This window comes from Cornus florida, unplaced genomic scaffold, assembly GCF_030987335.1.
Source record: "Cornus florida cultivar Cherokee Brave unplaced genomic scaffold, ASM3098733v1 CherokeeBrave_3.0.0_Hap2_Chr11, whole genome shotgun sequence".
Classification (NCBI taxonomy): domain Eukaryota; kingdom Viridiplantae; phylum Streptophyta; class Magnoliopsida; order Cornales; family Cornaceae; genus Cornus; species Cornus florida.
Window position 1 is genome coordinate 1877211 of NW_026775581.1, and position 19440 is coordinate 1896650.

Consider the following 19440-nt stretch of genomic DNA (forward strand, 5'->3'; position numbering starts at 1 on the left):
TGCTAAAAATTTAAAGCCAAGTGGCAAGTGGCATTCTAGCCGAGCGCCAGGCACTTAAGCAAGATAAGTGGCAGCTGGCACTATAAGCCGAACGCCAGACACTTGCTAAAAATTTAAAGCCAAGTGGCAAGTGGCATTCTAGCCGAGCGCCAGGCACTTAAGCAAGATAAGTGGCAGCTGGCACTATAAGCCGAATGCCAGACACTTGCTAAAAATTTAAAGCCAAGTGGCAAGTGGCATTCTAGCCGAGCGCCAGGCACTTAAGCAAGATAAGTGGTAGCTGGCACTATAAGCCGAACGCCAGACACTTGCTAAAAATTTAAAGCCAAGTGGCAAGTGGCATTCTAGCCGAGCGCCAGGCACTTGCCGTACAAACACACAGCGAAGCTAATATAAAAAGAAAAAGAGAGAAAAGATATATATGTACTGAAGATAAGTTGAACAGAGCACAACACATAGAGAAAAAGAGTTCGGCCATTTCATTAATATTGAACATTTAGTTTACAAAAGAGAGATGTCCATCATTACAAGAAGATATGAACTGGAAGAATTCGAAGGAGCCCTAGCTAGACGCCTCAGTACCAACAGCATCCTGGTCTTGCCGACTCGCCTCCTCGGCCCCATCAGCCGCCTCACCTTCATGAGGTGGGGAATCCAGGTGAATAACTGAGTCGTTCGGCTGGGGTTCAGCGTCAGCAGTGGCTACAGAGGGAGCCACGGTTGACGATTGGGGAGCGGTCAGTGGCAGAGCGGTAGGAGGAGCTGTGATGATCCTTGAGGATGCGATGTCCTGGCACTCATCAAATATACGTTCCGCTTCGGTGGGTTCTGGGTCGACATAGACCCCCAGGGGTTCGATCCCCAGATCCTTGTCTACCTCATCCGGAGTGGAGCTGGTCTGTCCCTCATCCGGAACCCGGTCGGCGAAACCTTCCCGGAATCCTTGAGCATACCGAAGAGCACCGACCCTGGAGAACCGAGCGTGAAGGGCCAGCATCCCACCACCCACTCTGCTGATAGCGTCGATCAGAGCGGTACGCTCGTCCAGAGCTCTTTTTTCAAAAGCCATCCGAGCAGACTGTTCATCAGCTAGAAGGCGTTGGAGTTCTGCCTTCTCTTCTCTGAGTGATTCCTGCTCAGTCTGCCAGACGCTCTTCTCAAGCTGGAGGGCGTCCTTCTCATCCTGAAGGGAATCATTCTCCTTTTTCAGGACATCTCTCTCTTGCTCGGCTTTGTCAAGCCGAACCAGCACCTCGGTATTCTTCATGGCAAGGAGGTCGTTTTCTTTATTAGCCACCTCCAGGCTGTCAGAATACTTTCGGGCCCTGGCGTTCCCCATTTCCACCTGCTTCTGCATGGCCATCATCCCGAACAATGTCTGCATAGGTGCACAATAAGAACGGTTAAACCAATAGTCAGAACGGGCGAAGGCAAGACCAAGTAATATAAGAGAATTCATGAGTTAGAAAATAAAAGTCACCTCCATAGCAGATTGGGGAAAGCGACTGAACACGTCCTTCTGGGAAAGGCCCTTTGCCGCCTCAATGTCCTTCGGAGTCCACATGCTCCTGTAGTAGGCCATAGCGGTCTGGCCATCCTTCAGCATGGTCTCGTTCGGTTTCACGAACGTCCCATCCGTTCGAGTGTACCAAGGGGCCCATGGCGGTAAGCTGGGGATAGAAGGGGGGCCTGAAGCAGAAGCAGAGCCACCAGCTGCAGGAGGCCCAGAGGGAGAAGGAGCTCTGATCGCTCGGTGCAAGAGAGTACCCGGCCCAGAGACTCGGGTCCTTCTAATAAGAGGCTCCTCCTCAGGATCGATTTCACTGTCAGGATGAGGCCTTTTGCCTCGCTCTTTGTCCCGACCGCCCCCCGCAGCAGCAGGAGCTATGGTAGCTGGGGAGGGCGCGTTCTGGTTGGCAGCAGGGGCGCTGGCAACAGGGTTAGTAGCCACTGCGCTCGGGACAGTGTCAGATATGGTGGCTGAAGAAGAAGCCGACGCTGGAGAGGAGGTCGCCCCAGCAGCAGGAATGGCTGGGGGAGTATTTTTCCTCCTGCCAAAAGAGGGAATCTGCAGTCTGCTCATATTGTAGCCGAGTGATGAGAGCGCAAAGAGGTTGTCTGAAGTGAGGAGATCTGAGCAGGAAGGAATATCGTTCAGAACGTATCTCTTCAAGTAGTTACTCCTATCCCTGCAAACACTGTAGCTCAAGTCATCACAAGGAATTCCCAAGGAGCGGCATAAGTAAGTGCAAAAACGAGGAACGCATGTTTCACAGGGGCAGTCATGTTTATGGGATTTGAATTTTTTATAGGAGGAGACAGAGCAGACACCAAAGGCGCTCGGGATTGGGTAATCCTCTGCAGCCGGCGAAGACCAAGCCCCACTAATACCCACTATGCTATCCCTCCAACCCTTTTCAGATTTTATTGTGTCAGTGCATATGGACATCTTCTCGAACGGGTAGAGGTGGTAGAAGGGCTCGTTGGTACGGATCTTACTGACCTTATAGCACAGAAGGAGGTCTATGAGGTCAAGGTCCAGATTTCTGTCACGCATCAATAATAGCATAACAGATATGATCCTAAAGAAGTTGGGGTTGACCTGCAGAGGGGATATCCCCAATCTGTTGAAGACGTAACTAAAGAAAGGGTGCAGAGGGAACCTAACAACATTCAGTTGAAGGTTCGTGAATAAGACTTCGCCGGGCAGGAGGCCGGCGCCGGTCGTAATATTAACGTCTTGGGGGCAAACCCTAACTTCGATGTTGTCAGGAAGTCTAAGTCTCATACGAAGAACACCCAGATCTACAACCATGGTGGAAGTGCAAGAAGAATCTAAAAGAGGGAAAATGGAAGCCTGCCGAAAGTAAAAAGAACGAAACTAACCTCGGAGGACTGCAAGATCGCTGGGAGAATGACTCTCGAAGGATTTCACCGGAAAAGGCTTAGCACAGTTCTAGAAAGAGGGAGATTTGGCTGATGATGGAGACGGTAAAGGGAAGTGAAGTGGAATTCTAGAGCATTATAAAGGCAAAGGGGCCCGAGGGCCGAAGCGTCGGGAAGGCAAGAAATCCCTCGAACCCCGGAACATTGATTCTGGATCTGACCGTTCGCTCCCCCACGTGGTTATCTCGAGCCGTCAGCGTCATGATGAGACGCCATCAATAATTACCCCTTATTAAATAAGGGGCAATTATGGGGGCAGTTGAGGAGGCCCTAGATGACATGGGCCAGGTCCGACTCGCAAAACACAACCTTCAGTCCGAACAGCTGGGTCAGCCCATAGAAAGACACTGCCATATGGGCCGGACGGGAGTAAGCCCATCAAGGGTGACCAGGGCTTACAGAGGAATAGGCCCAGGTCCAGCAATTAGTAAATATCTTGTAAATATCTTGTAAGTATCTATAAATAGGAGTTGGAATGAAGGGGAGGGGGATCTTTTTTCGGGTTGAGGTGTAAGAATTCTAGAGAGAGAAAGAATAGAAGGAGTTTCTTGCATCTTCAATATATATATTTCTTTTTCCATCAATTCGCTTTCTTCCTTTTCTTCTATTTAATGTATATCATCAATAAAACTAAATTTTCCATTATATAGTACATGCCTTTAAATGATGTAATGTGGCCAACTAATATAGGACTCAGTCATACAAGAGGCATCATTATTTGCACATGATCGAAGAAAGGTGGTCCTTTCTCTATAGGACATTAATAGTGGTCTTTCAGTATGAGTTTCTTCTTTACGGGAACAAACTCTAGCCTGTTTGGATTGGTTTTTGGATCTAAAAGTTATTTTGAGTAGTGTTGGACTATTTTTTTAAAAGAGCTTTGAATGTTTGGAAGAGCGTTTTAAACAAACTTCTAAAAAGATATGGGAAGTTAAATTGTTGCTTTAATGAAATTTTTTAATTTCTAAAAATACCCTTTTTATTATTCAATAAAAATATGGAATTCTAAGCGTGTCCCTATATAAGACCCACCTATTTTCTTCCCAATCCCTAGTACACATCAAAAGCTCTGGCAATGAATTCAGAGAGATATCCTCAGGGCAACCAACGGTTCTTGCTTATCCAATACGGCGATTTCACTATACTAATCACTATCTAATTATGCAACTAAGATTTAAACGATACCACCTTCATATCTAATGCCACACAAATACTTGATCTTTTATGTTTTTATTTTATTTTTATTTTTATCCATAAGCTTGTGATTCCATCCAATTAGTTTTGCTGGTAGATAATGAGGGAATAATTTCCTTCAAAGATGGCCAAAACTCTCTCTAAGAGGTCGAAAATCAAGCAGATCTCATTGGTTTAAAGAAAATTTGGGGACTATAGAAGCAACACTTGCCCAGGGGATTTAAATTATAGACGCAAAAAATTACATATATATATATATATATATATATATATATATCCTGGTGTTTTTAGATTAATGGATATAATCTAGCTACACAGTTGATTACGACTTAGGATCATACATCAACGTCTTCTGGAGTAGGTATTCACTACAAGTAAAAAATAAATGTTTAAGAAAATTACAGAAACATCACTGTAAAAGTTATTTAAATTTTTATGTGTGTGAAATGTCATATTTTCCCTTCTCTTTAAATGCATTTTTAACCACAAAAACTAAAATAGAAAAAGAAAAAAACTTACAAATGAAATAACTAAAATGGCCCTATAATCCACAAATTTTTTACACAATATATTCAAATTCCAACTCCAACGTGCGAATTTACATTGCCAGACAAGGTTCAAGAGTTGAATCATGACCAACTGCACCCAAAAAAAAATGTCTCACATTCATTTCACAATGTAAAACCCATGTTTTTGAATTGAAATATCTATAACACAATCCAAATTCCAACCCCAAGGGTCAAACACGTGGTAGAATATTTAATTAATAAACATACAAGGAAATGGATTTAAAACTGCCAAACATGTGGTTGAATTTTTAATGACTATACGAGGAAACCTATCTTCAACAAAAATGACCAACAAATCCAATTCCCAACCACACGTACGCAGAGATGGCAATTTTCTTCGATTGGGCGTGTTCCGCCCTGCCTTGTCCCTAGTGAGGTAGATTTGATGACTCTTTAAATTGGTTTGGAATAGGTATGGAAAAATAATTATAATTCCGAAATGGGTTTGGGGTGGGGGTTGGTTTAGTGATGATCCCACCCGAATTATATATGTACTTTCAAAAATTTATGTCTTTTTAAAATATATTTTTAATACCCTTGTTACTTTGCTGAAAGTATTAGTTAAGATATTACTATTCACTATTTAGTCATTTAAAAGTTGAGTAAGCTTATTTATCAGTCCAATTCGAACAAATTAGGTTAGTTTTTTTTTCTCACTAAATAATAAAAGTGACATAACCCGCCCCGTCCTTGCTCCACAATTAAATGAAGTACGTGGGGGTGAAGTTAGTACTTTGTCTTTCGGAGTAGGGGCGGAAATGATAAACTAATTACAAATCTGTTTCGGAGTAAGGACATAGTTGGTATGACGGATATTCTACTAAACCATATTTCGCCTCGTTGCCATCCTTGCATATATATATATATATATTGTGAGATATATATTTTATAATTAGCTAATTTCGGTATCAAAATAAGTCCGATCGAGTTATATTTTCAAGTTTCAAATTCAAGATCGAGATCGGTTGCAAATAGAACTTTTGGATAGATTGTGCACTAATATGAAAATTACATTGCTTATATTTTGCACAAATATGAAAATTACAACATTGAACTGAACCATTCCACCAACATTAGAGAGTACCACCAATTGAGTAGCAGCATGGATATATGAACTCAGCAACACACATCATCCAAAGAGCAAAATGAACTCAGCACCAACATAGCAACAAGGTCATGCAAATAGAACATTTAAAGATCAAATATAGATACTTCACATTGGATTTATAAAAAAATAAAAAAAAAATTGGAATTGCATAGACAAAAACACAACACACACACAAAAAAATCATATAAGTATGCGTCAATCATGCATAAAGTTTAAATTCATACATTGGCACATTTAGTGGGATCAACACAACTCAATTCTATAATGTAAAAGGAGACAAGAAAAGAAAATAATGTATATCACCAGAAAATTGAACGAATTTTGAAATAATATTCAAGCAAAGATATATAATCTTCAAGTAATTTTTTGTGGTATAAAATATCCTGTTATTCTTTTACTTTTCTTAGTTGAACGAATTTTGAATTACTGTTTTGAAAGCAATGAAGTACCATTTTTCTTCTAGGTAGCAAAACATGAACCCACATCTATGCCAAAATCAAGTCCTAGATTTAAATGGTGTACTTTTATTAAAGAGTAATGATATTTTGCTCTTAAAAAAGTTTTCAGTACTTAATTTTTAATTTTATCAGAAAAACGCGTTAGCCTAGAAACTTGCAGTTAATAAAAGGCTAATTCAAATTGTATTTTATTTCATTTTTTCTTTCATCAATCATGTATAGAGTTTGTTTTTAAATACTACTGAGTTCATATATATATAGAAATAAAAAAGGGGTTTACAATCATATTCCATGCATAAAGTTTGTTTTAAAATACTACTAAGTTCATATATATAGATATAAAGAGGGGTTTACAATCATATTAATTCCACAAAAGTAATATTAGTCCAATTCCATATTATATTGAACTTTGTAATTGAACTATACATAACACCAAAACTACCATGGCAGAAGAGTCTAATAACCCAAATAATCATTCCGAAAATATCAGTATATTGTCTATAATGTATATCAGTATATAAGTTCATTTATAATTCCAAGTCGTGCTAAAAACTAGCATCCATGAAACGCTATAGGTTATCAGATCCTTACTTTTGTCCTAGACATACAGGGTAGGCCTTTTAGATATAATAATTAAAGTATTATATATGAATATGATGATTATGTAATGGCCGGGTTACTTCCATTCTTTTCCCTTTCTCAGATTTTCACGGATATTTTTTTTCCGTCGATCTTTTCCTTTCATTTCAGTTCCTCGTCGCTTAATGTCGTCTCGAGCGCTCTGGAGTAATTCGAGACTCTTTTCTTTGGATTGACAACTTCTTTTGAGGGCCGAGTCATTTCCACATTTTCACTTTTCGGACACTATTCACTTTTCTTCTTCTTCCCTATTTCGTCGTTTTCCCTATTTTGTCTTTTCCCCGTTTGTCACTTTGTTGGCATAACCTCACTTTTTGTGTTCGGAGTTAGTTTTTGACTTCACATATATTCATTCTAAGTGGTTTTCACGAAATACGTATCTTTACTTTTGCAAGAAAGTACTCTGGTTGCTCTCGGTGTCCGTAGGGGCATGGATGCATAGTTCCTTGGAATTATTTTCCTTTCCTAGGGTGTTTTTCGTAAATATCTTTTGAAGATATTTTATTTCAGGAATTTTTAAGAAAATATTTTTGGAAGATATTTTCATTCTAGGCCATTAGTGCAGTTTTCGCTTTTTGGAGGGGTCATTGTGCAATTAACAAAAGTTATTGCGAAAATACCTCGTCTGGAGCCTGGAACCTCATACGGGATTCATTTTCACATTTCGTTGAGTCGTGTACTCTTAAAATTTCGTTCTGCTTGTTTTTCTCCAGTTTCAGGGTTTCTGACCCTGGTTGCGGCCGAACTTATTCGGGGCATATTCTCTGCTCGGGACTCAATTTTTGACATCGTTTCTTCCGTTGTTCATGTTTTCTCATTTTGAATCTTTTTCGTTCACGGAGTTTTGCCGTTTGAGCGCGTCTGCTCATTTTGAATCTTTTTGGGTTTGAAGTCAAGTTGTGATTTTGATGGGACTTCTTGGGGATTCTTGTTCATCGTGTTGTCCCCGACAAAACCTTTCGGTATCGTCGGATTCGAAGCACTTTTTTTTCGGTGGGCTTTTGAGATTTTCATCTCAAATTGAGATAGGGAATGTTTTAGGATTTTATATGTGTTGTATGGAGTGGTTTCCATGATTATACAACTTGTATGCATGCTTTTGTTCAAGTCCTAGAATTTAATTTAATTAATTTCTATGGTTAGGATTTAATTCACATGATGATGTATAACTTAGATTTAAATTGTGACATGTTAGAAAGTTTAGTTTAATATGTTTGTTAACATATATTAAATTGGAATTATTTAAATAAGAATCGCGTTTTTTATTTAATATTTTTCTTTTGTGAAAGATTAATTCTCAGGCCGTACCTTGTATGAAATTAAGTTATAATATACTTTTAAATTAAATCTTGGCATGTTCTTTAACATACTTTAATTTGAGAGCATTTGGATAAATATGAAAATCTAGAGATTTTAATTAAAATGATAAATTAAAATCTATTTAAAGGTTTCATTGGTTTAATTAAGTTTTTGACTTGATAATTATGAGGACTAGGACTTGTATACTAGCACATATTAATTTGGGACCATTTGATGTTGCTTTAGAATTTAGGGATTTAATTATCAAGTTTTAATTAAATTCTATCATATTGATCCAATGACCTAAGTAAGCTTTGACTTGATTCATGTAATGAATAAGTTATGTTATTAACATGTGTTAATTAGGGTTCATTTGATTGAGATATGAAACTTAGAGAAATTAATTAGGTTATATAATTAATTTCTGTTTCCATTGCATTATTGATTAAATCATGTGTTTAACACTGATATTATGTTTGAAGCATGATTCTAGACTTGTAATGGATTTATGCGATTATGTTTCAATATTGAATTATATTATTATAGCATGTAACGAATCGCACACTGAAGATTCGACATGTGATGTTATTATAGCGCGTAACGAATCGAGCTCTGAAGATTCGACATTGTTATCCTATAGTAGTTGTGGATTTAGAGCATGTATTGTGTGGTTTCAACCTACTTGTGCATGGAATGTAATTTCGTGCTGTATATATATTTTTCGTATATAAGTTGTTAACTTATTTATTTTGGAGTCACTTGGGACATGGGTATTATAACATGGCTAGAGTTTGGCTCTAGTGCGGGAGGTATGAGTTCTTCTCATCAAGATAGTGCGCACTAGATGTGGTATTACCAGTAGGTTAGTCCTCGGAATAGCCGTTGAGGTCTCGGCAGAATTCCGAGCTTAGATATCCAAGTATTCCACTATTTGATTTCGCACTTTTAGATTTCTAGTTGATAACCTAGAGAATCTATGTCTTGATGCGTGGTATTAGAAATTCTAATTATACTAAATTGCTATATTTAGTTGATTCCGTATTTTAGATTTCAAGTTGATAACTTTGAGAATCTATATCTAGTTGCTTTGTATAGCATGCATCTATGTTGGTTAAATTGCATAGATATTGTAATTTGCGTCTTATTGTTCAAATGTAGCTTAGGAATGATCCTATAGATTCATTTGGAATATAGACGTTAGGTGGCATGACCCACTTTGTCGTTTTTGTATATTAGATTTCAAGTTGATAACTTTGAGAATCTATATATTGTTGCTTTGTATAACATGCTTTTATGTTACTTGAATTGCATGAATGATGTGATTTATGCTAGAAATGGTTTAAGGTAGTTTAGGATACTCCCTGAGTCTCATTTTGACATAGACGTTAGGTGGCATGAGCCCCTTTAACATGTTTCACCTTAAGGTGATAAAATTGTAAAATGTTAGGTCGATGCATGCTCATTTCCTACGAGTAACTTTATGTTGCTCACCCCAAAGTTACTCGGGCATATTTCAGGTACAGGATACAAGATTGGAGATTTGCACTTGCTTTGGTGATTTGCAGAATTGAAGTTTCTTTAGAAGCATTCTTGTTCACATGCAAGTGTTAGCATGTTTAAGTTTTGCCTATGAAATGTAATTTTTCTAACTTGGAGGTTTGACATGTCAAATGTTGTAAATGAATTGTAATAAGGCCATAGGCCATTTTCAGCATGTTTAAAATGTTATTTTACACTTGCGTGTATGTTCACATCATCACACACTTGCATACAATTCATTTTGATCATGCAATAGGGGATCCATTTGAGACTTAGGAATTTCTTCTTCATTTTTGGTGCATAACAGGTTCATAGGCACCTTCTCAAGCCATTTCGGTCAACCGAAACGCTAGTTTGGTCGACCGATTCCCTTTTTGGTTTCAATTGAACAGTAAAATCTCAATTCCAGTAGCCTTTTTCAGTCTTGAGCTTCAAACCGGTCGACCGGTTTGTCACTTCGGTCGACCGAACTAAAAGCTCATCCCTCTTCTCTTCCTGGTTCATTTCGGCAGACCGATGCTCCATTTCAGTCGACCAAAATGGAGCTGCCTTGTGAGTTTTGCTTGGTTTGTTGCCTTGACAGTTTAACCTTGTTCCACTTGTTTCCATTTGACCTTGTTGGTCTTGTTCAAGCTATTTAATGGCGTAAGTAGTCTAGTTTGAACTAGATTTTGTTCCCTTGGGTGTCATTGGTGCCATAGGGTACTGTTTGACCTTTTCATTCTTTTTTTTTTCCACTTCTGGTTGTTTTTGTAAGTTCCATGACTCCATGGAAGTTCACCCTCGTGTCTTAGGGATAGTTCATATCTCTAGAGACTTAGTTTTATCTTTTGTTTCCGCATTTCGGATTTGTTATCGGGTCCACTTTCGGTTCATCACTGAAGCACTGGGTTGAAAAACTTGGGCTGTCACAGATTTTATATATATATATATATCCTTTTGTATGTAAACCTTATGATAACCATGTAATGTCACGCTAATAATTAAAAGGATAGAATACTTAGTTGAAAAATACAAAAATTTGAAATTCACATACTGCATAAGTTTGAATATTAAATTCCCTTTGATATAATAATATCATGAGATGCACATACTGCATAAGTCTGAATTAAGCTTATTGTAACCCAGGAATTGACTCTAGAGGGGGGTGAATATAGTCAATTGTCAATTTTCGCAATTCATAGAAATACAATTTCTAATCAACAATTTAGCCAATTATGCAACAGTCAAGATATGAAATCAAGATATGAAAGTAAATAATTTATAGCACAATTGTAAAAAAGATAAAGGAAGAGAAATTGCAAACAATGACTCGCCGATGTTAGCGAGGTTCAGCAACTCCTACTCCTCGGTTCAAGATTTCTCTTGAGACTTCCCAATCCACTATGGCTTCTCCTTACGAGTGGAGAGCAAACCTTTTACATGAAGCAACTCCTTTCTTCACCTTGCTAAGAGAACAACCTACCTTTAGTCTTCCTTTGGGTCACACCAACCCAGTGGGTCAAACCAACCTTTACAATTGATAGTAACAAGAATAATGAAGTACAATAAATCTCTCAAAGATAGAAGTATAATTTTCAGCTCACAATTAGAGCATTGATGAATAAAAGTGAAGCTCAAACTTTATGAATAATATGAATGATCGAGAGAAGATGATATAAGTAAAGAACAAAAGTTCTAATGAACTCAATAAGATCTCTCAAGTGCAGAATTGTAATACCCCTAATTTTAAAAGGATATCTCTGGTATTTAATTTTTGATTTAATTGTTTATTTGATTATTTTTATTTGATTAATTGTTTAATTGTTTTATTGTGTTGATTAAATATTATTTGTTTAATTGGTTTTAAATTAAGTGCTGAATTTATGTAACGTGGATTAATTACCTGTTTAATTTTTAATACTGATTTAATTGTTTTATTTAATTAATGTACTCTATCTTTCTTTATGGTAACTTAGGGTTACAGTTACAAGAGCCGCCGTAGGTTAGAACTGAAAGTTTCATGGGCCGGTTAGAATTGGAATTAGGGCTTAGCCTCTAATTGTACACAGATTAGGGTTAGTGTTAATTTACATCTATAAATATATGTAATATGGTGGTTTGGGGTTTAGAGAAAATAAACGTGCGTTTTGTAAACCACAAACAGAGCCTCTAGTTTGGTAGTGAAAACTAGAGAGATACAGAGAGAACCGGAGTGGGAATTTGGGTGGTTCACAAAACAGAATCAAGGAGGGAAGTTTGGTGTGTGTTACTGGACTGCAGTAGAAACAGCAAGGGTGGTTTAACACTCAGAGACGTGGAATTAGTTTTCAAGGTTAAGACTCAAAGGCAAGTCTATGTTCTTCTCTTTCCCTTTAATTCGTGTTCTGTGCATGCCTAGTTAGACTCCAGGGATTAAATAAAGGCTAAAACAGATTTAAACAAACATTATAACAAGTCTTTTATGCATATATGAATTTTATTTAATCTCGTTGAATTAACTGGTCTGCATAAATCTGTGATGTTCTCTTATTTGTTTTCTCTCGTTGTTTACGTTTAAGTTTTGTTTAATAGAGATTTGTAATGGACTGGATGCCTTGTAACTAATCTGGCACTGAGTTTGAACCCTAGAACAAGTTCTTAAAACAGTATTTGATTTCACTAAATTAATCTGTATAAATCTGTTGTGAGTTGCTTAAAATTTCTAACGATGATTCTGTAATTCGTTGCTTTAAACATGGTGTTCAATACATATTATGATTGATTATCAGTGGTTTAAAATTTATCTAGGACTGAAATTGAACCTAGAACAGGAATTAGAACACATTACAGAGGTCCTGTAATCACCGGAATTGGAGAAGATGAAGCTGGAATGGACAACGGCTGCTAAGGGGAGGGAGATCAGGCTCCCAATTTCCTTAGAGCAGGCTCCCAAAGAGGTGGAGCCGGCTCTGGGTGTTATTGGAGCCGGCTCTAGGTGTTATTGGAGCCGGCTCTAGAAGAAAATTGGAGCAGACTCCCATTTTAAGAGCCTGCTCCCTCTTAAAACGCACAGAAAATGGATTTTAGGGTCTGTTTGGGCTGAGATTGGGTTTTCTAAAATTGTTTAAAAGCTACTGACTAAGGTAATTCAATGCTTAAGACTTATAAAAATGTTGGGAAGCAAGCTTACATTCAGGTATTAAGGATGGAATTAACCTAAGTCTAAATAGAGAACCCGTAGGTGGATAATTGGAGAATTAATTTTTATTGGCTACTGTTTTTGGATTTTAATCCTTCTGCAACATCTTAAATTGCTAATCATGTTTTAGTTGAAGTATAAGCATATAGTATTTCAAATATATGTATGCTTGAATAGAATTAACCGATGGTTTCAATTTGCTATAAATTGCATCAGTATGGTACTGTTTGGTGAAATAAATTGCATAATTTTGCTTTGTCAATTTAATGGACTGGAGTTGGAATTCTAAATCTTTTGTTGGATACAAAATTTAGTTATACACATGTTAAATTGTGTTTATGCTTTTTTTGGGAAGTGGTTGATAAATAGTTATACTGTTTTGTCAACTTTGTTAACTGGAGGACTGTATGTACCAGTATGGGACGGTGACATACTAGGTATGAACTAGTTCAAATACTAAGTCCTACCTAATTTGGTTTAAGGTACGGATTAACCGTGTAGGTTAAGTCCATCACCTATTTGTGTCATGTCAACAAAATAGTTGAATGACTTAATATGATTTCAGGATAGATGATTATACATATATCAGACCACTACACAGATGGATGGTATTTTGTATTAGGAGGAGTACGGACTTTATATATTTATTATATGGTGCCGAACTTGAGTCTCAGGACCATGGTTAGGGTGCGTATATTGCCTAGGATGGATAACTGGACATAGGTGTTGTTCCCAGGTAAGTCTAGGTACACATGACCACGTAATGTGTGATTTGCATGGTATCTCTACTCAGGCTGAGACAGACCTATTGGACTAGTGAGCGTCCTCTAGTGTGTAATATATACATATATGGACTACTCTAGATGTTGTTGAGTCTATCTAGAATGTATCTGCGTATCGGATTCTTGTTTGGATTGTAGTAGATCAGGACTTGCATGTGGGCCTGACCCACTCTTTTATTTTTCAGGTGCTCTTCAGTTCCAGGGCTAGAGCTTGGTCGTGCAGAGCAGATACAGATTTCTATTCCATCGACTACGTAGGACTGCTTACTTTTTAGCTTTGAATCTTATTTCAGTATTTTCATTTACAGTTGGGATTTTTATTAGGGGTCCACTAGATGGATTCCCGAGTTGTTAAACTTATGGAGTTTTGGATTATCAGATTTGAATAATTTTATTTTAAGGATTTTCAATTAGCATTATTTCAGTTTATTATTTTATTTCTTATTTCATTTTGTATTCTGTGTTCATTAAAGTATTAATTGTTTGATATTTTCCTCGGGTTTGGGTCTAGGCCTGATCAACCCATGTCTTGGATCCGAGGGGTATCACAAGAATAGAGCAAAAGCTCTATGAAGATTCGAATTAGAGCAAAAGACCTTTGGATCCGTAGTTAAATCTCTCAAGGTTTGTATATGAGTGAATGAGAGAGATAAAGAGAAGATGTGAGAACAAAAGCTCTCTATAATGCTTAATAAGGTCTCTCAAGTGTTGGCTCTTTTGCATACACACAATGTCCAAACATTGTATATTTATAGCCCCATTTCAAAATATAGCTGTTTGTCTTTATAGTATTTATATATCCATTTACTTTAAGTTTACACTGTAAATAAGGAAGTACCGCTCATTTAGATTCAATAAAAAATATAAGAAAATTGAAATCCAACTAAATCAAAATGTAGAAATTCAGTTTTAGTACAAATTTGGATTTCTGACAGTTTTTGTGAAAATGAATCCTTATGTAGACCAATGTAGAATTAATGAAAAAATCTTATAAAATCAGATTTGGCTATTTGAAGTGTGGAGTAATTATCGGAAAAAATTATTTTGAAATAATCATTATTTCAAAAATTCATTTTTCACACTTAGCCATTTTTCATACTTAGCCAAAAATACAGTATTTCGTGAAGTGCAAACTAGAGTCCTAATGTCCTTTACCAAGGCATGGCATGTGATACCCTTCGGATCCGAGACACGGGTTGATTAGGCCCAAGCCCAAACCCGAGGGAATATCAAACAATTAAAGTATTTTAAAGCGAACACAGATGACAATATGAAATAATAAAGATGGAAATAAAACTGAAAGAAACATTAATTATAAAATCCTCCATGTATAACTGAAAATTGAAACTCCAATCCTCCAAAACTTCAAGGTTACAACTTGAGAATCCACTAATGGACCCCTAGCCAAAAGTTCAACTGAAACTGAAAACTGAAAATAGATAATGCTAGAAATATCGAGAGAAGTCCTACGTAATCAGATGAAGGTGAGACTGTCCTCAACAAGCACGATCAAGCTCTAAAGCTGGAATTGTCCTGTACCTGAAAAGAATAATCAAGGAGTGGGTCAGACCCACGAGCAAGTTCTAATCTAACTGCAATCTATACAGTGACCCGATACGCAGATACACCGTAGACACCTCACAATATCTATCTAGTCCATACGTATAAATATATCCATACTAAGGGACATTCACTAGTCTATAATAGGGGTCTCAACCTGAATAGAAGGCATCATGCGAATACGCACCCAAAGGTGGGCATGAGTACCTAGACCAAACAGGGTACACCTCAACCTATTATAACCAGCTACACATCCACTGCATATACGCACCCTAACCAACGAGTCTGAGACTCAAGCTCAACTTGTGGTACCATAAACATATATATAAAGTCCATCCAAATCTAGGGTAAGCAGTTCAACTATTTATTAAACTAACATACAATAAACCAACTAATTAGTCACTCAACTTATTCAGTTGATATGACTTAACTACCATCCGTTAATCCAGGAAGTCATCCAACTTGGTTACAGCTGATCTGACTTAGTCACAATTAGGATTCGATATCTTTCAATCCATTCCATTAATCCATTAGGTTAGGTTTATGCGTTTTGAGCTAAACCGTCCCTAGTATGTCACCGTCCCATACTGGTACATACAATCCTCCATATCCATGTAAATTACAACATATATAACAGTTCAATAATTTACAGACCAAAAACCACCATCCAATAATTGCAGAAGGAATCTTAACAATCTAGCAAATAAAATCCAGTAATAATCCATGTAATTGCATCGGAGAATAAACTATTCTAACAATTAACATCCAACACATGCATAGTTCAAATTTAATAAAACAATGACCCTATCATGTATTTAAAATTAGTTCTATAATAATATTATAGTCCAATAAATCGCTAAATTAAACTAAGCAATCTAGTTCCCTCCATCCGGTAACAGAGTACTAAGTCATATACTTTTATTTTGTTGTATCCTTTAGCACAGAGCCCCCACTATGCCACAAGTCCAATATATTACTTTAAAAGACTTCATCGTGCATCTAAAATAAATTTAAAATCATTTTATAGCACCCTAAACCATCAGATTAAAATTAATCAACAAATCTCCTTCCAGTCGTTAACTATACGAAAAGTTGTCAAATAGCGTACTGTTAATTTCCGTTTAAACTAAGGGGTAAATTTATGCAATTCAAGACCTTAGTTACAAGTTAAAATTATTATTTAACACCCAACTAAAATTATAAAACTGATTAATAACCCAGATTGCCTAAACAGTGCCTTAAAACTAAAAAAAATAAGAATTAAATGCATATTGCAAAAGGGAGCCTGCTCCAAATTTTGGGAGCAGGCTCTTTTGCCCTAGAGCCGGCTCTAGGAGTCCTTAGAGTCGGCTCTACTTGTTGTGGGAGCCGGCTCCCACATCCATGGAGCCGGTCCTCACCTCCTTTGAGAGCCTCTGTCCCCGTTTTGCTTCGTTTCAGTCCGTCTGCTCCCTCTCTGATCACTTCTTACACCTCTGTTGGTTTCTAAAACTAATCTTATGATAAGTGCTTAAATGTTTCACATTTCAGCACCTAAGTTAAGGTATTTCAGTCTTTACATCTATCTTAATTTTATGTTTTAGTCCTAATTTATGTTTATGTGTATTTCAGGGCAATAAAGTTAAAATGAGCTAAGAACGGTCCAATTAAGCCTTTTTGGAGTTAAGCAAAGATTTTCAGACAATGGCACAAAGCGGTCAATTTCGGGCCTTTGATGATGTTCCCAAAGATGGAGAAGCAAACCAAATAGCCCGGGGCAAAAATGGAGCTGAATAAGGCTTAAAGGAATTTGTCAACTCTGGGGGGATCGATCCCCCAAGACTTAGCAACATTACAGTTTTTATTTAATTTTTGGGCTCATTTTGGGAACTATTGGGCTTTAATGAGATTGTTACTTAAGGCCCAGTGAGCCATTAGATTAGGGTTAGTTTTAGTTTTTATTTAGGTAAAGATTATTAGAGAAAGGAAATTAAGTTTTATTTTATTATTTTTTTCTGTATCGTAATATCGTATTTTCTCTCTGGAAAAACACGTGAAAAAAGAGAAAAAGCAAGAACAGGCTACGGTTTGGAAGAAAAGTTCAAAGAAGATGAAGCAGATGATGGGGATTGTCCTGTCTTCGACTCCATCAACCATGAGTGGCTGATTCTTCTACTTAGGGTTGGATAAATCCTAAGCATGTAACCTATTCTCTCTCTCTTTTCATACTTTTTGGGGATTAATTTATGTAATTAGTGTATAGTCTTGAATATTATGAATTAAATTCTTCCAATTGATTATCTGTATTAATCTCATATTGTCTTATGTGTGGTTGATTGATAAACAAATTTTACACATGAATTCTTTGTTAATTGATTCTTGTGATGGCTATGCATGGTATTGCTTAGTTGTAATTGTGTTTCAAATTGATGAAAAATGCTTCCATTTGATGGATGGTACTACATGTTTAGGTTAAATTGTTGTCTAATTAGTTTTAAATTCATGTTTAATTAGTTTAATTTAAGTTTAATTAATTTAATTGCAATTCAATTATTAGGTAAGTAGACCATCCATACTTATGTTTGAATTCCATACTTTTTGTCACAATTGCATTATCTTCTAGATTAATGTGTGTTAAATTTGTAACTTAGATTGATAAATCATGCTTTGAATGGGTGAATTGCACTACACTTAGTTTAATTGTCATTAGGTAGTTGATTCATGCTTGAAATTTATGGTTTACACTTTTCATTGCACTTGTTAGCCACATATAGATTACATAGTATTATTTCCCCAATTAGTTGAAAGTGAATGAGTTAGGGAATGTGCTTAGTGGTGAATCCTACACCCTAAGTCTCTTTCCAATCTCTTAAACTCTATTTCTTTATTGCAATCATTTAGTTTAAAATTAGTTTTAATCACAAACAAAACCCTTTTGGCAATCACATAAGCACTAAAGTAGAATTCAATTCTGGAAAACCTATAATTGTTTAGATCTCTTGGGACGATCCCTGCTCACTTCATACTCCATAGTATAAGTGTTTAGTGGTTTTATAAATTTTAAAATATGGTGTCCACTTGACATTATTTCTAAACCTAAAGTGTTGTGCATTATTTTGTGCACACGCTCGGTCGCACCATCTTAGGAGTCTTAATTTAGTCTAGAAGCATCCCCAAGGTTGTTTACAATAATCTTGAAAACAATTACAGAGTTTAATCAAGCCATTTAAACTAGCATTGTTGAAGAACGGCACTGAAACTAATTTGCAACATCAGTTCTATCCCAACCCCTCTGTTCTTCCTCCAATTTAAATTTAAAGGTCATACATTACATCTAGTATCCACTCAGACCTTAGTTGATTTCAGTAAGATTCAAAATAAAAGTTAGAACAGTGGGACGTTAAACCAAAACAAATAATAGAACACATACCCGACAGAATGGTTTTACAGATAAATTTTCACGGTTAAAAGATCCTCAAGTAAACATATACAAAACATGCATGGTTCAGTTAATGGCCAATTAATCCCCTAGAGGTTATCTAGGTGCACAGAACACAAGCCAGAGGGAATGAGGAAGATAAGAACTTGCCTGTACAGTTTTATAACCAAAACCTTGTCGCCGTTGTTCTAAACTTTCTAGCCTCCTCTGGTTCTGATCTAATCCACCAAAACCTTCCCTTGGTCCTCTCTCAAAGCCTCACTGTGTAACTTTCTGCTCTCTCAAAGCCTCACTGTGTAACTCTCTATATCTATGTTACATGAGTAGGGTTTTTCCAACCCTTAATACATATTACAACTATGTATATATAGGCATAAAAACCTAAACCCTAATCCTTGTTTAATTAAAGCCAGAGCCCTAATGTAAAACTCTAGTCAATCGGCCCATATAGAAATTTAGGTTATCATAGTGCGGCTTACCTATACGTGATTTGCAACCCAAAGCTAACTGTAACTTAAACCATAATTAAATGAAAAAAAACAATTAAATAATTAAATCCACTTAACTAATTAATTCTAATTAAATAACCCAATTAAATAATTAAAAACACTTAAAGAATAAAATGCCAATTAAATAATAAAAGATAACTTAATTCAATTTAAAACACACGACACATAGGTAAACAATTAAATCAAATTAATAAATAAAAATAATTAAACCAAAATATCACGCCAAAAATACAATAAAAATAATAAATAAATGCCGAGA

At 36.5% G+C, this 19440-nt stretch overlaps 1 protein-coding gene across 1 annotated transcript; it reads right to left on the reverse strand.

The window, feature by feature from the left end:
• Positions 1 to 284: 284 nt before the first annotated feature.
• Positions 285 to 1631, reverse strand: LOC132284741 (uncharacterized). The gene is made up of 2 exons (XM_059786874.1): positions 1481 to 1631; positions 285 to 1378 (listed from the first exon to the last, which is right to left on the reverse strand). The coding sequence occupies exons 1-2, from the start codon at positions 1604 to 1606 to the stop codon at positions 563 to 565; spliced, it is 942 nt and encodes a 313-aa protein (XP_059642857.1). The 5' UTR covers positions 1607 to 1631; the 3' UTR covers positions 285 to 562.
• Positions 1632 to 19440: the final 17809 nt, after the last annotated feature.

Excerpts from the sequence above, each read along its gene's own strand:
- LOC132284741 (XM_059786874.1), bottom strand. The coding sequence starts at position 1,606 with ATGCTGAAGGATGGCCAGACCGCTATGGCCTACTACAGGAGCATGTGG. Across the intron at positions 1,379-1,480 it reads TTCCCCAATCTGCTATGGAG|ACATTGTTCGGGATGATGGC; the intron begins GTGACTTTTATT and ends GCACCTATGCAG.